The sequence below is a fragment of the Macrobrachium nipponense genome, chromosome 29, assembly GCF_015104395.2.
Source record: "Macrobrachium nipponense isolate FS-2020 chromosome 29, ASM1510439v2, whole genome shotgun sequence".
In the NCBI taxonomy this organism is placed as follows: domain Eukaryota; kingdom Metazoa; phylum Arthropoda; class Malacostraca; order Decapoda; family Palaemonidae; genus Macrobrachium; species Macrobrachium nipponense.
In genome coordinates, this window is record NC_061092.1 from 70,480,245 (window position 1) to 70,500,335 (window position 20,091).

At 44.7% G+C, this 20,091-nt stretch overlaps 1 protein-coding gene across 1 annotated transcript in view; it reads left to right on the top strand.

Annotated features, from left to right (window-relative positions):
* Positions 1-200: 200 nt before the first annotated feature.
* The window catches only part of LOC135206354 (pre-mRNA 3'-end-processing factor FIP1-like), a 301,272-nt gene continuing 281,381 nt past the window's right edge, over positions 201-20,091 (top strand). Inside the window, exons 1-2 of the mRNA XM_064237774.1 lie at positions 201-251; positions 19,828-19,937. Coding sequence (XP_064093844.1) covers positions 201-251; positions 19,828-19,937 — 161 coding nt within the window. The remainder of the gene's footprint in view (positions 252-19,827; positions 19,938-20,091) is intronic.

Consider the following 20,091-nt stretch of genomic DNA (forward strand, 5'->3'; position numbering starts at 1 on the left):
TAGGATTATCTGCCCTTGTAGGGGAAGAACCTGAGAGGACTCTTTGCCCTGTTAGGAGTTTAAAGTATTACCTTCAGAAGAAGAAGACTCTTCAGGGCATTAAGGATAGACTATGGTGCTCTGTAAGGGGACCCAGTAGAACCATTGTCTAAAAAATGCACTGTCTTTCTTTATTAGAAGTCTAGTGGAAAGAGGCACATATGGCATATGAGGAAGAGCATTTCAAGCTCCTGAAAGTCAAGGCTCATGAGGTGAGAGCCATTGCCACTTCCTTGGCTTTCAATAAGAATATGTCACTTCAGAATCTGATGAAAGCAACATTCTGGAGATGTAATTCAGTATTCGCATAACCACTACCCGAGAGACGTCAAAATTACGTATGACAAGTGCTTCGCGGTAGGCCCGTACGTATCGGCGGATTCGGTGCTGGGGCAGGGAGCTGAAACATATCCTATTTAGTTTTTCCCCTGTTTTGGTATTGTGTTTTCATACAATCAACTTACCTGTCAGATATATACATAGCTAAGACTCCGTCGTCCCATGTATATATCTGCCAGGTAAGTATGTATGAAACTTTATTTGTAACATAACAATATCATTTTTAATGTTTTGTATGAAAGATGATGCAGGTAGGCATCTCTTTCTGGTCGTAGTGCTAACAACATTAGAGGTGTTAGGTGATCGGGTTTGTGTTGTAGCTCCCTGCAATGGTAGTGGAACAGGTTCTGTCATATAAGAGGGCGAATCCCCTTTGACTTGATCCAACTTGGATTCTACTGAGTAAGCGGATATCAAATCTCTTTGGTAGACCCAAGGAGTCTTTTCAGCTGTAGGTCACGCCCTCGCTGTAGCTCTTCAGGCTATGCAGACTAATAGACAGTACCTATGAAGTCTTCAGCCTAATCAGGTTAGAACCAAGGTTTTTATACCCTACAACAGGTGTTGTTTCCCCTTTCCCTTTTTCTAAGTTAGTTATCTGTCTCTTACCCTCCTCCAAGGGTGTCAATCAGCTAAGTATATATATATCTGACAGGAAAGTTCATGTACAAAAATGATATTGTTATTTTACAATAAAGTTTTGTACATACTTACCTGGCAGATATATACGATTGATGGCCCTCCCAGCCTCCCCTCAGGAGACAGGTGGAAGAGAAAATCTGACAAGAAAGTGGGATTGGTTCATACACCCGCCACCCAGCGGCGGGTAAGGTAGATCACCTGACCTACCTGTCGCGTGTGCCGCGAGTTTTGAATTATGTCGTGACGTCAGAGACGAGAGACGTAAGCTAAGTATATATCTGCCAGGTAAGTATGTACAAAACTTTATTGTAAAATACAATATCATTCTTATCCAATGTTCTATTACAGTTGTTTTTCACAAGCAGCCAGTGTTAGTAGTGAATACATCACTGTACTTTGTAAAAAAGGCTTTCAAAATCTTTCTGGACATTTATGTCTTTTATATCCTCTAACAACTTATCTTTTATTGAATTTATGACGTCATTGTCTTTTGATGAGTGACCATCTTCTATTTCTGCTACTGATAAAATCCTGTGGTGGCATACCTCAACATCCATCAAAGGTGTGTTTTCATTTGTAATTAACTCTTTTGTTTAAGTGATTGTAAACTTCTATTACTGTTTGATTGTTGCTATCAACTGTATAAATTGTTTCTGTTGAGACAACCATGAACTTTAATTGATTCATTTAATACCATGATCTCAGTCCCAGGTAAGACTTTCTTTCCAGTTGCAAGGATATATGCTGGTTTATTAGGTTGTATATACTGTTTTAAACTAGCAGTTACCTGTGAAAAGGAATTATCCTTAGTTGCTTCATTTATTTCTGATAAAGTATTCCAAATGCTAGTTGGCTCTTTTAAGTAGTAACTTTACTTTGTTCCGATACGTAATACAATCCATCGGTCCTTTAATAATAGGAAGTAGCTAGCGGCAGCTGGAACGGTCGTAAGCTTCGAACAAGGGGAGAACGATAGTTAACTGCTTGTTCGGCGCGACTGGGAGGTAAACAAATCACTTTTGCTTTCGGCCGCGGGTGTGAAGGACGTGTTCGTCATCGATCTCTCTGCCCGCTTCATCGTCGTATGCTTTGTTTATATTGTGTTTTCTACTAATGGTTTGTTTGACTTGAAAATGAAACTGTAAGTACACTGTTTTTCATTTTCATTACTTAATTATGAACCAACATGGAGGTATCGCTGTAGATGCGGCGATTTCCTCTCTTTTCATGAATTGAACCCTTGAATTATGTCTCGGTGCCGAGGGCGGGCGCTCTTGCGCCGAGTCATGTATTTTGGGCGAAAGTGTGTAATTGAAAAATGTAAGTACTCTTTTCATTATATTTTTGCCCTGTGCGTTCGTTGCCGAGAGCGTGATTGCGCTTGGCACGAGCCTCTTATTTTGTATGATAGAATGCAATGAAAGTGGATTCGCAATTGCAGTATTCTTTTCATTTTCATTTATTTATTTGCATCAATTTTAATTTGGATCAATTTTCACTCTTACCCGGGAATTGATCCTTACGATTATTTTCTGTGAAAGTGAAATCGCAAGTGCAGTATTCTGTTTCATTTTCATATATATTTTATGATAGCATCATATTGTTATGGATCAAGTTTCCGTCTTACTACCCGGGAATTTATCTTTTCCCCTTTAAGTTCTATGAAGTGAATCACAAGGGCAGTATTCTGTTTCATTTTCATATTACTTTTCACTGCTGTGCGGGGGTAGGGGAAGCGAAGGTCTGCCAGGAAGTCGTCGGAAAGCTCTCCCGCGACTCCCTTGGTATCCGATTCTTCGTCTTCTTTCCTGCCCCCCGCTCAGCTTCCTCGTTTTATTTTGTATTTGGGGTCTTCCTTGCGTTAGGGGTGGGGCATGTCTTCCCCCCGTGTGTGAGGGAACCCCTCTTACTAATCTATCTGTGCTACCGCAGGTGCTACATCGCTGGAGACGACCTTGGAACAGGTATGGACCACCGCGGCGGCAGCGTGCCTAGCATCCACGGGCTGCTGCAGCGTCTAGCGAGGTCTGGGGTGGTCTCCACTACTACCTCCACGGCCGCTTATGCTGCTCCCCCCCACCTGGTCTACACTCCCCAGGCTGTGTCGGTGATGCCATCTGCCGCTACTAGGGCCACCGCCGTACCGAGGGGGGGTATGCCGCCGCCGCCTGTTTTCTTTTCTTCGTGTTGCCTGCCCCAGACTTCCGCTGTTCCAGCAGCTCGCCCCTGGACCGCCAGTACCCAGGTTCCCGCTGGCTGCCGATGATTCTACGAGGCGATCGCTGGGCCTGCTGTACCTGCCGCTGATGTGGTTCCCGCTGCTGGCTTGGCTGTCCCTTCTGGGTCTACCGCTGCCGCTGTTCCTGCCGCTCCTGAGCTGCTTGCTGTTCCTGTCGCTCCTGGTTCCTGAGCCTGTCCATGCTGGTCCTGCCCACGGTGTGTCTTCCCCAGTCCCAGGTCCTTCCGGACAGGTGCAGTCGGGCCGTGTTGCTTCGGCAATAGCCCCGGCTCCGGCCTGGATGGAGGACCTGACGACTGTCCTGCATGAGCTGACGAGGAAGAGGAAGAAGAGGAAGTGTCATCTTCGTCTTCATCGTCTGCTGCTGCCTCTTCCCCTTCAACTTCTAAGGCCCATAAGCCGAAGAAGAAGAAGGCTGCCTTCCCCCCTAAGAAGTCTCCTTCGGGAACTTCTAAGGGCCCGTCCCACCAGGGTCCTTCTGCTGGTCTTCCTGCTCCTTCGGGAGCGGGGCCCGTCTCCCCTTCCGTAAGGAAGAGATAGACGGGGACCAGAGGAGTACCGGTTAGCACTGGTACTTCCTTGCCTGGTGCTAGCGGCGATGCCGCTACGCCAGGTTCCGGCTCGGTCTCTCGTTCGCGAGAGATCCCGAGTGTACGTTCTCCCTCGGGAGACCGTGCAGCCAAGTTTCGGCGCCAGAGTTCGCTCGGCGCCAAGACGCGGCACGGAGTAGAAGGCTGGTGAGAGCCGCTCAGGTGACTCTCGCCAGGCCAGCGGCCGCTCTTGCAGCGACCAGCTGGTAACCCGTGGGACGGGGGGGTTCTTCTGCTGGTCCTCCTGCTCTTTCGGGAACAGGGCCTGTCTCCCCTTCCGCAAGGAAGAAGACGGGGACCAGAGGCGTACCGACTACCACCGGTACTTCCTCGCCTGGTGTTTGCGGCACTGCCGCTACGCCAGGTTCCGGCTCAGTCTCTTGTTCGCGAGAACGTCCGAGTATACGATCTCCCGCGGGAGAGCGTATAGCCAAATTTTGGCGCCAGAGTTCGCTCGGCGCCAAGTACGTGGCACGGAGCAGAAGCTGGTGAGAGCCGCTCATGTGACTCTCGCCAGACCAGCGGCCGCTCTCGCAGCGACCAGCTGGTAACCCTGGTAGACGTGACTGTCTGACCAGCCACGAGCTGGCTGGGTAAGAGGTTTCTTCCCTCGTTGGTGCCAGCCTCGGCTGGTACCAGCGGTATGACGCGCCTCAGGACACGCACCGGTCTCACCGCGACAGTGGTCTCTGCAGGTCTCCTGACCGCCACTCCCACAGGGACCGGGCGGATAGGGGGACCAGCAGCAGCTCCTCTGCACACGAGATTGGGGCCGCTGTTCTCGGTCCAGCCGTTTCCCTGGGAAACGGCTCGACTAGGCCTGCAAAGTGGCGATCGCCTGCAGCCCTCCAAGCCCGCTGGTTCTGCCAGCGAGCGAAAGAGGAGCGTCATGTCTTCCTCTCCCGTGCCTGCAACTTCCTCGGTTTGCACCAGGAAGAGCGAGGCACAGCGGGGTGATCGTGAGGGGCATACCCCGCACGATCCCGTCACGACGCCGTAAGTACCAGGTACGATCTTTGGACCGACCAGGACGTACGCGCAAGTGGCAGGAGGAATCCGAGAGGGGTCTATCGCAGTTCCTCCTCCTTAAGGGGGCCGGCCGGCTAATGCCCTTTTTTTAAGGACAGGACTTTGATATTCATACCACTTAATAAGGTGACTTGGGACATCTCCAAACCGCATATGATTTTCGCCTCTGACCTTCGGTTTTGTGACGCCAGGCCGATTTATCCCGAAAATAACCATTTTTTTCAAATTCTATCTCCTCCTTGATATTTAATATTAAGACCTGGGATTACTACCATATATAGACCTGATGTAGACCTCCAATCGAATGGAGAGTTTTTTTTCTAAAAGTCATTTTTTTGCTAGATATGAATTTTTCAATATGGTAAAAAAATAAACCCTATAAATCAGGAGAAAAAAAATTTATAAAAAAAAATACGAAACAAAAATTGGAAAAAAGGGCTCTATTTGATTGTTCTATAATGTCTTTCTGAGTTATATACCAAGAATTCCAATGTTATAGCTTTAAAACTTAAGTGAAATAGAGATTTTGAAGGTCAATAAGTATAGTTTTAAGATACGGGCGTTAAAGTTTTTCCTTCGTATATCTATAAAGACAATATTAATAAATAATGATTATTATGAATGTATATTTGTTTTTTGTGTATTAATAAACCAAAACTATTTTATTTATCATAATTTAATATTAAATGATGATCCCTTTGCTCATATATCGCAGCCTGGGGCACTGCTTGAGGCAAGATGGGGCACTCCTTCCTACGCAATTCTCTCTCCCCCTTCACTAACTCTGCTTATTACACCGAATTTTCTTCTTCTGTATGTTAGCGAGATGTTTTCCTTGTATTTTCCTCTTTGGCATGATGAAATTCTTGCCCGAAACAAAGATAAACAAACGTAATTGCAAGAGAATGTCAAGAGGTAAAACTCGAAGGCGTACACTTTTTTTACAAAGACAATTTAATAAATCATGATTATTATGAATTTCATATTCCATTTGGCATTAAAAAGCCAAAACTTTGTTATTTATCATGAATGAAGATCTCTTTGCTCAAAGATCGTAGCCTTAGGCACAGTGTGACGTGTGCTGTCAAGCTAGACGGGGGCGTTACTGAGCAACCCTCCCCTCTCTCTTCACTAACTACGCATATATTTTGATATTCTGTAATAATACTTGAGCGATTTTTCTTCGTCTGTATGTTAGCGAGATGTTTCCCTTGTCTTTTCCTCATTGGCATGATGAAATTCTTGCCGAAACATACATAAACATACTTGAAAGCAGGCGAATGTCAGACGTGAAATGGAACGTGTAGACTACTCGACGTCTGTGATCGCACTAAAAGTTGTAGCCTTGAGCCTGAAGTCTCCTTCTCGACTCGGGGAATGTCTACAGATGCCATTTCTCCCAATTTCCTTGACAATAATTATCAAAATTTACGATAATAGAAGAAATATTGCATTTTCTTGTACGGATCAATGTTTTAGGCTTATTGAAGTTACGTTAACTAATAACCCTGTAACTACGAAAGTAATAGGAATTTTGACGATATTTCTTATACGTATTCTCAATTGCCATATGAAGCTCCATGAATTTTTTCATGACTTTGCATTTTTCGCCCTATACCTCCATATATAGAGGTTCCGGCCGGCCCCCTTAAGGGGGAGGTTCTCGGAATGCTCTTGTTTGAGGGGCTTGACGGTCCTACTTTGCAGGATGCTATGACTTCCGAGATCCAGAGGAACTTTGTTGAGGTTATGGCGCTTGATTCGTCAGCGCATGCAACGACGATCGGGGAAGGATTGCCGCTCCCACCCAGCAGCCCACGTCTCCTGCTAGAGTCGTTTTGGGGCCCGAGAGGGAACCCAAACCGACGGTGGGTCTGCCGCGATCGGAGCTTGCCGATTCTGTCTTGAACCAGAGTCTCTCGTCTCCGGACAAGAAGGCTCTCTCAGTTCTGGCCGGTCGATCAAGCTACTTCCACCTCCTCTACTGCGACAGCGGCGTTTCTACGTGTCTTCGGACACCGTATTTAAATACTCCTTCGGTCCTCCTGAGAGGTTTCGACCTCGACGAGGACTGGAATGAGTCGAGGACGGTATCGGCTCTCTCCTGTCAGGTGTCGATCAGTCCCACCCAGACGACGTTTCACAGTGGCGGCAGACCCTTAGCCTACAGTGAGAGTTCGTAACCCTCCTCGGGAAAACGTTTTCTCTTGACGATCGTTTTCCCAGACTCTGAGAGGCGGCGATGGCTGCTCCTACTCTTCCCCAACTGCTAGTTCCACTGGAAAGGCGAGCCAGTATCCAATTCCTCCCCCATTCCCTCTTTCCTTACGGCTACGAAGGAAATGGGAGGGATCCTACAGAGATTTCTCTGTAGGATCCCACGTTGGGGGCTGCGCTACCGGGGGACCTTCGGGTCCTACCTGACGTAAGTCCCGTCGTTGAGGAGGGATCCTGCCCCATTCCCGATTTCTATGGGAATCGAGAGGACCACCAGCCGATATTGTTTGACGAATTCGGTGGGGGTTTCGCAGAGTGCTTAGAATTCTACGGAATTTCTAGCGCATTCAGAGTGTTCGAGTTTTTTACGATCTCCAAAACACTTAGGCGAGAACCACGGTCCAAAAATGAGCGAGACGAGAATCCCCGATAATTGTTACACGATAATCGGGAACCTCGCCTATGCTCGAATTCTGGAATTTCTAGCATTGGGAAGAAGACTGCTGCTAAAAGAAGACTATCTCACAGTAGGCGACCAACCTGGAATAGAGAAGAACAGACGGGAACATCCAGTTTGGCTTGAACTATCGTCTTAGTTATTCCGTTCACACCATTGAAGCTTTCCTTCGAGGAAGACTTCTCCTTCACTCTCTTTGATAGAGATCGAAGGTGGTCGATCTCCAATCCTTATTTTGTTTTCTTGAAGGAAAGAATTTAGGATGGAGATCGTTGTTCAGAATCCTACAAATATACTACGTATATTAACCTCGCGACATGATTCTGCTAAGCAGTTGAATTGTCCGAGGGGTAGGCGCATATCCTAGTTACTCTACGGATTGCGACTTAGACGAGGAGTATTCTAATTGAACTGCAACTCGGGGTTGCCTGCAACCTCCCAGGAGTTTCCAGTTTCAATTTTATATACTTAAGGTTTTGTCACGACAACACCATTTCAGCTTTTGTATTTACCGAAATTCGTTTCGCCTAAATATAATTGCTCAAGCATATCTTTTTATGCTCGGTGGTTCTAGCCGAACGCATACCTTCGTGGAAAGGATTACTTGGCAACTCAGGATGACGAGTCAGCGACAGCTACTGCGTATTGAATTGCCCGAGGCATTTCAGTACCAGTTGCCGCCTCGAGATGCACGGTTGGTTATGTCTTTCTCCCCTGCTTTGATTGAATACCAACCGTATCTCTGCCCAACAATCACGGACTTAAGTCTGATTAACGGGGATTCTCGCATACATGAATGACCATCTACTGCTGTGACGCTCGAATTCATCGCCTTCAGTATTGCGAGAATTTACAACAGAGATATCTCTTCGACTTTCATCTTTCTGTTTACCGCACGGTAACAGAATTCTGTAATAGTCTCTTGCTACATCGCACTGCGATAATGCGAATGATTTTTGCGGAATCTGAGTTTGTCCTCAAAATATCTCTTATTCGTAGGTGTGCAATTATTCATTGTTCACCCCGAATTAGCAGATGTATTGAAAGACATCGCCTACTCCAACACCTGTCAGCTCTACTTCCAAACATTCAGCCCATGAGAAGCAGTTCTTCTTCAGGCGCTCTCCCCTGTGTTTCATTACTGAAGACGCCCCGGTTTCCTTGCAACTACGACTTCTCACCGAACAGCAATGAAATAGCGGTTGGCGTTTTCAGTCATTTGTAAGCACAGGTTATGAATCTTGAGAATCCTTCTCTCGATTCGTATGTGAAGACGTAGGTTGCATCCAATGTCTACCTTCATCTTCAATGGCACATAGTGTTGTTTCTCCTTAGCTGAGTTCAACAACTATGAGAATGTCTTGCCTTCAGGGACCTCGGTCTCTAGAAGGCAATTGACTTTCGCCTGTTGGGCACATGCCTTAGAGAATATCACCTCACCGTCCGGCATAGGTGACAAACAAATACACTATTTTGTTTGGTCTCTCGGCATAAACCCTTTAAAGGGCGAAAGTCACGTGACTTACTCGGATGCTTGGACAACTTGCCTCCTACCGAACGCAGTCAGTCGGCAGCTGTCAGAGCGCCCGAGTCAGTTACGAACTACGCTGTTGACTTAGTTCGGTTGTTACAGAGCAATCATTACTTCGTCTTAATAGCTTGTCATAGTACCCATACCATCGACACCCACCATGGAGTGTCGGTGTCCTATCCACTACCGAGAACTTCGCTGCATGGGGATAGGAGGATGCGAGACTCTTCGTGGCAGACGGACAGACCAGTATGGGTACTGGACATCACCGAAGACGAGAAGAGGGATAGGTCATGCGACTATTCCCTTCTTTTCCTCTGAGGAAACTGCATGACTTCTGCTGCAAAGTCAAGCATCCAGGGGGGATGGGGATCCGTGACGCTCGATTTCGTACCGAAACTTCGTAGCGAAGACTCAGAACCCTTCGGTCCCTGACGATCGGTTCAAGTCGTTCACAATCCCTTCCCTAATGGACTTCACCGCCGTTCGATGCGAAGAAGATGCTGCTTTGTCCGCAAGAACTTCTCCGTGGCGCAGGTACTGAAGGCAGGGGTCTGGTCCAACCAGACCACATGCACCTCCTTCTACCCTTCGGGATATTGCCCAACAGGTCCTTGGATCTTTTTCCTTGGGACCCGTGGTGGCTGCTCAACACGTTGTGTAGCGAACCCAGACCCGCGCAGGCTGAACAGCATAGAGTCCTGGTGTGACCGTAAGAAAGGATGAGTGAATGAGAGTGTGACTGGCTCCTCTTCCCATCTTTTTCTTCCCCTCTACCTGTGGGTAGAGGGACAGCGGTCGTCACCCTGCTGGGATAAGGGACAAGATGCAGGTGAGCTACTCAACAGAGCCCCATCCTATCCTTTTCACTAGGGATAGGAGCGTATATCCACCACTTCCTCCAACAAGGGGGAGGAAGTGGATGTCAGCTTGAGACAAACCCATAATTTTATGATTGTCTCTTGCAAACAGGAACAAGTTCTTGCTTGCTGGTACGAAGAGATACGCTTGCCTCTCTCTTAGTACGTACTTGGCCCAGAGGCCTGACCATTGATCCTGCGGTGCACACCCTGATCAATCGGACAGAGGCTTGGATCCCTCCCCTCGCTCTTACGACCAGGGATGGGCATTCCAGGGATGGACAAACACCAGTCTGTTCATCAAAAGACTCAGATTCCTCCCACCAAGAAGTGAGTCTTCCTATTGTTAAAGGACCGATGGTTTGTATTACGTATCGGAACAAATGAAAATTTGTCGAAAATTGCATTTTTCCTAACTATACAAACCTGAGGTCCTTTACATATAGTCCCTCCTCATGCCACCCCTCACTCTGCGTATTTTGCATGGGCCAAAAGCAAAGTGATTTGTTTACCGCGACTGTTGGACAAGCAGTTAACTACCGTTCTCCCCTTGTTCGAAGCTTACGACCGTTCTAAGCTACTTCCTATTGTTAAAGGACCTCAGGTTTGTATAGTTAGGAAAAATGCAATTTTCGACATTGTCATTTCTGGTACATCCATACAATCTGATGTGGATTCAAGTGTATGGGAGGATTTAAAGAATTTCCCCTTGTTAAAAACACCATGCTTTGCTGGAACCAATATTATATTATTCATAGACATAGATGAATAACCCAAAATAACAACTGGGTGCATGTTCATCCCATTTACTACAATGAAATAAGTTAAGGTTATTTTGCCTATTTTGAACTGAATTCTGACAGCACCTATCACATTTAAATTGTTATTTCCTGTATCTACCAGCTTAATGTCAGTCTTTTCTATAGGATAATCTGGAAACGGCAATTGATGAGATTTTAAATCCATCAAATTACGAGGACTACCAGTATCTAGGAACAAAGTATAAAAGTTTTATGATGTGTACTGACCACCTTAATGACTGGTCTTTCCTCTATATTCCTATGAATAAGTGTGAGTATTCTATTTGTATCTAAAAATGAATGAGTGGAAGGTAAATTACAATTATTAACACTCTCCTGTATATCTGATTGAACATTACACTGGTCAGTCAATGTATGAAACCTATTACTTACATGCAACTCAACAGAATCATTCTTAGCCTTAGAGATATCTAAGTTGTCACTAGTTTGTCTTTGACAGTTGGAAAAGTTTGTGGAGATGACAAACTACTTTGATTTTGGTCTTAGAACGTATTATGTTAGCTTTACCTTGATGGTGGTTACGATATTTCTGTTCCTAGATTTTCTTACTGTGAAATTTCTTTTTATTATTGTGATTACCTGTAGATGCAGAACTGGATCTGTTGCTGCCCTGATTGTTTTTATTCCCATTTTGATTATTTTTTTCTCTGATAACTATGACAGTGGTCTGATGAATACTACAGTATATTCAGTCCTGCAGTCACCTTTGAAATGACCGGCAGAATTACAATTAAAACATTTGATTGGCTGGTTTGTGGAATTAACCACATTTACATGTTGTAATACTGTGGTATTATGGTTAACTTGAGCGTCATCAATACAAGTTATGATTGTAGGATCTGGGTCTGGACATTTAGACATATGCCTCTTAATGTGAGAGGTAAAAGTCTTCTCAGTAGAAGTTTTGTCAATTCTAGTATTAAAACAACGCACCAATGCATCTGGCAACATACCATTCAGTAATGCAAGTTGCATTATGTGACACATCTAGGATTCTCATATAGTGTTACCATTAACCCAAGAAGAAGTTAGAAGCTTAGAATGCCATCCTTTGAATTTATCTGAGATAAGGGCTGAACATGCTATTATTGATAATTCTTTCATTCTGCTATTTTATATATACCCCTTAGAGCTAGGACTTCGTCGATCTGCATTTCAGTACTGTACACTTCCCAATTAATGCAATTTTGAAATCATCCCACGTCTGACACCTCAAACGATAGTTTTGTTCATGAAACTTACTCACAGATATATATATATGCTGTATTTCTCCGAAGTCGACAGAATTTCAAAACTCCCGGCACACGCAGTGGCGCCAGGTGGTTAGTACCCATTCCCGCCGCTGGGAGGCGGTATCAGGAACCATTCCCATTTTCTATCAGATTTTCTCTGTCACCCGTAATGTAAACACCTGTTTTCATTACCTCCGACTAGATTTTGATTCTCCATTGCCGCTAAGTATCCTAATTATCTTTTGGATGATTGACTTGGATGTGTGGCTAGGCATACGTTATCGTAATTTTAATTAACCTTTGTTTAAAATGTCTGAATCTAGTTCGGCTAGTTTCAGACTGTGTTGTCTGCACAAGTAAGGTGAGGCTACCGAAAGTTTTGGTAAATCCTCACTTGGTATGCACGGTGTGTTTAGAGCATGTTTCTTTATCGAAAGATCGATGTAAGGAGTGTGAGAGCTTGACTGATTCCGAAGGGAAGACATATGATTCGTATGTACGCAAATTAGAGCGTGATTGAATCAGGGTGTCTTCCTCAAAAAAAACTGCATCACTAAAACAGAAGTCAGGGTAATGAACTGCTACCTTTCCGTAGACTTTGTTTTGCCTAACCCTGTAGTATGGCCTACGGGCCATTAGGTTATGTCTACGAAAGAATGCCTTTTCTGTTATTGTGGATTCCATTCGTAATTTGGATTCTAAAGTGCTCGCTCTCCAATCAGTGTTGTGAAAGTGTAGTGTGCCCCTTGTGTTGTGGAGGGGCGTCAGATCGGCCCTATAATGCCTCTAGGCCTGGACCTCTGTCGAACTCCCAGGACCAGGGAGACGGACATGTCGAAAGCCGAAGGAGGGTTACGGGGAACACCGATCTGGCGTCCCTTCGGCAGAACCTGTTGACGCTTCCCAGGCTGCCAAAAATAGTGCACGTGAACGAATCATGAAAGATTGCTTCTCGTCCTCCGAGGCATCCTCCCCGCGCAGGGGTTGGAGCTCTGGAAGGACTCGCGCGCCCTCTAAAAGAAGCTTTAGAGAAGAGGACGGCTTCACGTCCTCTCTCTCGTCAGGAGGGAGCGTCAGATCGGCCCTATAATACCTCTAGGCCTGGACCTCTGTCGGACTCCCAGGACCAGGGAGAGGGTATGTCGAAAGCTGAAGGAGGGTTACGGGGACTCCACACTGATCTGGCGTCCCTATCGGCAATACTTAATATCGATAAGTGTGACAAAGACGCAAGATGTCACACAGGCAGCCGTCGCTTTTGTCTAGAAATTTTTCATTCTTTTTATTTATTTTATATAATTATTATATACTATAATTCTTTATAATTGAACTCGACGCGCTGTCGAGAGGAAGGAACGTCATTGCTCTTGTAGCAAGGATTGTTTTCCTTCTCCCAAGACACCCCCCCTCATTTCCTCTTGACGCTCCGAATACGTGACGTTCGCTCTAGTGTGAACAGGAAGTTTGTTCAAGCTGCTAAGCTTGACGCCCGGCAAGCTTCTTTGCATAATCAAGCAGCTCGCCAAGACGTCCCTCGCTCGTCCCTAAGGGACGCTCCGTCGGCTGCCAGATATGACAAACTGATTTGCGCAGTCAGTTTTTTCTCTTGTTGCTAAGCATGGACGTCCTGTCAGTAGCGTGACGCTTTTCTGGACGCTTCTGTTGACGCTCAGTTAAAACTGGACGCTCAGCTGGACGCCAGGCATGCGCCAGTGGACGCCAAACATGCACCAGTGGAATGCCAGGAGCACGCCATTGGACGTCAGGCGCGCACTAGTTGACCGCTCGTCGACGCTTAGCATGAGGCTTTTGTGGACGCTCTTCAATATGGCCCTCGGGAAGCTCCTTTATTGGACAATCTTCAGAACACTCCGCAAGACGTTTCTTTAACGTAACTTCGTAAAATTTCGGAGTTGGCTATTAAACATTTCCGACTTTATTCTTGGGACCCTACTTCGAGTAGAAAGCCCCCTTTCACGAGAGGAGCCTTAGAATTTGATTGCTTCGCGGTCTGTTTAGGACCCTTTCTCGGTTCCCGTAAAGGAGAAAGAGTCTTGGAGTGACTCGCACCTACGAATAGAGAAGAGACTACTTCGTCATCATCTTCATCTATTAAAATGTAGACCTGCCTTTTATAAGACTTGTTTGCTGACAAGTTTCGGCCCTCGGTTCCTTGCTCTCCTCTCTCGTTGTTAGTTTCCACCATCTGAACGGCTGTTCAGGACGGTGGATATTTTTAATTTCGAATATCAGCAGACTCTCGCGAGGACGTCTTTTGAAGACGCTCGACATCAGAAACATCGAGACGCTTTCCAGGACGCATGACGCTCGGCAGAGCACTTGCCAGGACGTTCTTCAGAATGATTGGCGCCCTACACATCAAGACGTTCGGTAGGATCCCTGCAAGAACACTTGTCAAGAGGACGTTCTTCAGGACGTTTCAACGTTTCACCAGAAACATTCCTTTACAGGAACTTAGTAAAGATTCGGAGTTGGCGGTGAGAATACCCGAATTTCTTCTTCGAACCCTCTTTCAGATAGAGGATCCGTTGCTCTCCTCTCTCTCAGTGGGCGTCGTCGAAGAAGAGGAAATAGTGGTCTCGTCAAGATGTCCACTTCGCTTTCTATTAAGGGAGCGTTCAATAGAATCTATGACTTGATGAACTCCAGAAAAACTTTAAACAAATTTAGGTGTCATAAAAAGCCTCCGTCTACGTTTGGGACTACGCTGCAGAAGGGGAATATTAGGGTCCTGCCTGCCGTAAGCAGTCTCTGACCAGGAATCCTGCCCCTTCCTCGATTTAGGTGGGAATCGGGAAGACTGTAGGCTCGAATTCCTGGATTACTGTCTGTCATGTAAGTGGGTTTCTCTCATTAGCAAGTTAATAATTGTTTTGTCAATAAACGTTTTGTCAAGTAAGTGGATGACCCCTCATTGACAAAAATGAAACTCTTTGTCTCGTAAATGGGTTAGTTCTCATTGATAAAGATCTTAATAACATTTTATCGCGTAAGCAGATAAGCTCTCATTGACAGATTCGGAAGAGCTCTCATTCATTAGTCAGCGTCTCGCCACGAAAAAAGACTTGTAGACGATGTCCATGAAGTCTTAGGTCCAATAACATAAGAAGCTTGAACTGTCCTTTTCGGTCCTCGGTTCTCACTTGAGGATCTCCTTCGAATAATATTATAATTCGTTCTCTTGGTGAAGAGAACGAACACAGTCGATTTCCATTCTCTCTCTTCCTCGTTGAGGGAAAGAATGTAGTAGAGAATTAGCTGTCCAAGTGACTACAATACTTATGTATTTTATCTTTGCATTATATTACTACTGTATGGTTCAAGTCATAAACGCATATCGTACCTCTACGGATGGCAACCGAAGGACTGTTATTCTAAGTGTATTTAATCGGTCCTCCCTGCGAAACTTCCAGGAGTTTCCGGTGTAAGGACAACGCTAAAAGGTATTGTTAAAACAACACCATCTCAGCTTCTGCATTTTTAGCGAATTCTGTTTCGCTTAAATATGCCTGCTTGAGAGTTTCCTTCTGCTTCATAATAGTAACACTATTCCTTCGTAGAATAGAGTAGCTGGCAACTCAGGCAGAATAGTGCGAGACGATCATTGAACGCTGCTGTCATTGTGGATGACGCAGTATATTTAATCGGTACTCCCTGCAACCTTCCAGGAGTTTCCGATTTAACAATTGGATATTTAAGGGTAGTGTTACGACATCACAAACTCAGCTTCTGTATTTAGCGAATTCTGTTTCGCTTAAATATGCCAACTTGAGAGTTTCTTTCTGTTCAAATAATAAAAAAACCTATTCCTTCGTAGAATAGAGTAGCTGGCAACTCAAGCATAATACTGCGAGAAGGTGAACGTAAGCTGCTGTAAATGTACACCAACTCAGTTGTCTCGGTATCAGGTAGCCCACTGCTATACGTCTCTCTCTCCCGCAGGATTGATTGACTAACCGTATCTCTGCCCTACAATCACGGACTTTAGCCTAGGATTGAGGGGAATTCTAATATGCATTGAATAAACATTGCCTTCGTTTGCGAAACAATTTTCAACAGAGATATCTCTTAGACTTTTTGGTGCTGTTTACCGCACTGTAACAGAATTCTGTACGAGTCTACCGCGGCTTAGCACTATAATAATGCTCTCCTGCTTATGAAAAGCGCAGCCTTATTAGGGAAGGAAGCATGCTTAGTGAGGGAATGGATGAGTCTGCTGGGACCATTTCCTCGCTGAAGAAGCTTGTTTCCTGAAGGGACTGCAATTCAGACCTCTACAGTTTTTTTCCTTCCGGAAAACTGAAATAATATCAAAGATCGAGAAAAAAATCACCTCAGGTGATAGCGAGACGGTGTCAGGCATCCGGACAGAGGTACAGATGTCCTGGCACATAATCTAAAAGAATTGGAAGCAATTTGGTTGACTCTCCAGTTTCTCGAAGAACGAGTTTTTGGCCGAGTGGTTCAGATCAACTCGGACAATTCCACAGCTCTCTCACATCTCAAGAAGAGAGCCGGTAATGGGCACAGGCACAGAACGTATCGATCCTCCAGAGGTTCGTTGCACGATTGAAGCACGTCCGTGCAAAGCTTCTCGATCGACGGCAGCAACTACTGACGTCTGAGTAATCTTTGCTTAGAAGTATGTCGAAAGTTGTGGAGACTTTGGGGACGTATTTTCATAGATCCCTTCGCAATGTTGAAGACGAAGAAGCTTCCTCTAGGCTGCTTCCTTATTTTCGATCCGAGATCGGTAGTAATAGACGCCATCCTATAGTATGGAATGGGGATAGAGTTTAGTCTAGTTCCCCCTATTCAAACTCATAGGAATGTAGTAAATAATTTGTTGGCGTCAGAAAGAGAGAGAATGACGCTGATCTCCTCATGTTCGCCTTCGAGAGGCTGGATTCACAGAGGTCACGTCCTTTCCTAGTGCGCTTTCCAAGGACCCTTTCTCAAGAAGTCGGTCTAATCTAATAGCCTCACTTCGAGAGGTACCTCAAAACCTATCTGCTCTGAGTCTGACTGCGTTCAGACTGTCAAGAAGTTGACCGGAATAAGAGGATTTTCAAGACTAATGGCTAGTGTCTTTACCAAGGCAAAGCAGTTCTGCCTATCTTGCATTGTACCAATCGGAGTGGGCCGTTTCTGGAGATAGTGCAGGAAGAATGGCTTTTCCTCCACCTCGACCTCTGTGAATTACGTTACCATCTTCCCTTTCCGTCTGAAGAATGGGATAAGCTAGCAGTCTCAACTATTGTAGAATACGGAAGTAGGTTGTTGACGGCCTTTAAGCTCAGTGATTTGGATCTGTCAAACAACAAGCTCCCTTCACGATCTTTGAGGTCTGTGGAAATCTCGAAATTGTCTAGATCGAAGCTTCCGCCATGGAACTTAGGCGTAGTTTGAAGTTCCTGATGTCAAAAAATTTCGAACATCTCCTTTCTGTAAACTTTTTGCACGTGACCAGAAAGGCTAATTTTCTAGCCACTCTAGATAATGGCAAAGAGGGTTAGTGAGGTTTAAGCCATCATCAGAGGTTGTGGCTTTAGAGGACATAATGTGGTGTGTTCTCTAAGCCCTTTGTTCTTGCTAAGAATGAAAACCCGTCTAACCCTTGGCCCAGAAGCTGGAAATCAAGGGGATGGCATAGATTATTGGGCAAGAGACAGAGTCCTGTGACCTGTCAGGGCTCTCAAGTTGTATCTAGTTAAAACTAAAAGAAAGTTGAGGTCCTTCGGACAATCTGCGGTGTTTCGTAAAAAGACCAGACTTGCCCAGGTCGAAGAACACCCCTGGTGTTATTGTTGAGGGGAGTTCTTTCAAAGAAGCTCATTCGTCATGTTTGGACAAAGATTTGAAATCTTTTAACTGAATGTTCACGAGGTGAGGGGGCGGCCTCGGAAGCATTTCAACAGAGCATGGCACTCAGTAACATCCTGAGTGCCACGTTTTAGCGAAGCAACTTTGTGTTCACTTCACAATACCTGCGGGATGTGAAGACGACATATAAGATTTGCTGCTCGCTAGGGCCATACGTGTCTGCAGACACAATCTTGGGGGCAAGAAGTACCACTCATCCTATCCTATAAAAAATGTTAGGAAAAGCTGTAAGATTATTTATTTTTGGGTCGGGCCGCCAGTGGCGGACTTCTCAATTCTTAAGCCTTAGTTAAATATCCTTAACTTTGGCTAGGTTGGTCAGGTGGTGATATATATTACTTCTTAGCCCTCATGGTATGGTCAATATGGTCTAGTCACATTGTGGTCACGCTCCGTTGACGAGATCATCTAGAACTCACCCAGCTACATAGGTCACTACCTTGCTGGAGACTCTAGTAAAGCAAAAAAGCCGACTTGGGTGACAGTAATAACGAAGTCAGCTATGCTAACAGGTAAGGAACCAAGATGTCAATCATCTGCATGCAATGTGTTTCCTAAAATCCTTTTCTGTCTGTCCTACCTCCAAAGGTGGGATTCAGCTATATATTATCTGCTGGGTAAGTTTCATGAACAAAATGATATTGTTAAGATACAATAAAGTTTGTTCATACTTACCTGGCAGATATATATAATCAAAGTACCCACCCACCTCCCCTCAGGAGACAGTGGGAATGGAAAATCTGATAGAAAATGGGAATGGTGCCTGATACCCGCCTCCCAGCGGCGGGAATGGGTACTAACCACCTGGCTGACCACTGCGTGTGCCGGAGTTTTGAAATTCTGTCGACTTCGGAGAAATACAGCTATATATATATATCTGCCAGGTAAGTATGAACAAACTTTATTGTATCTTAACGATATAATTTTTATCGATATTTTTCTGTTTACTTAATATTATTTGAAAATTAGTAAATCATTTTTTATCATAAATTTATTTAGTCATGGAAATGGGATGAAATACTGTAATTAGAGATTACTATTGCTCTATGAAAAAAATGTGCAAATTAGGTTATTTTCTGCGATATATCATTTGGAGATAAGCTCCACAGAAAAAAAGGAGCAATTTACTGAATCAGCGATTGCTGATACATGACTAAGCAAGGGCACACTGTACATATAAGCAAGATTCATTCCAAATATTGTGGGTGGTCTTGAAGAACTCTTGACAAGAATGTAAAACATTCCAATGCCGCCTGGTGGGAAACAGGTGATTACAGAGGCATTCCTAGCAGGTTAACCAAGTGTTATTTGTTTTTATTTTGAATGCCAGTTGCACCTAATGGTTCGAAGATATAAGCTAACTTCAACAGTAGTTAAGCATCCAAGTAATGTAGATACTATATATAAAAGGGAATTTTGTCTGTTCACTGTGCACGCCCAGAATATGAAAGCTAGGCACACCAGATTTTTACCATAGATTCTCTCCCCCCCACCCCCCCCCCCCCCCCCATGAATGTTTTAGTAAAATCCAAAATTTGCTTTTAAGTGGGCCCGTAACCCCTCTCTTTCTTATCCCCTCATTTTTTACAACTTTAGGAGTTTACAGCAAACTGCATTTTTCACAACTACTTTGACTTGGTAGAAGTACTAATTAAATAACTCTACGGGTTTTTCAAACCTTCTATAGCTCAACAGGATCCCAAGCGAATTGCATAATCCGCCCTGTACGGGTTGTCATCACAGACAGCATGCCCTTTTTATCCTGAGGAACACCGGGTACATCAGCTAGTTCATCATAAAAATTTTCATTTTGTAAGCATTGTGCATTATGAAGGTTTTTGAGACCATTTGCTAATGGGCTGGTTACAGTTTTCTTTGCTCATTCAGTTAGTGTACACAGGTAAATTATTTCCATATTTTATTACAGGCTGCACCTACTACTGGCTTGAAAGATGAAGATTTTACATCACCAGGAAAAGTTAATGGTGTCCCTGTTGGAGACTTTTCATATAATGATATGGAAGACAAACCATGGAGGTAAGGCTTGTGTAAACTGTAACATTGTTAAATTTCTCTTATGTATTCCTAATTTCCCTTCTGTTTTCTTAAGCCTTGCAGTTTATACATCTTCACTTCCACATTGAAGACTGAAATCAATTTTTATATCACTTATGGTTTTAACATGGGATTA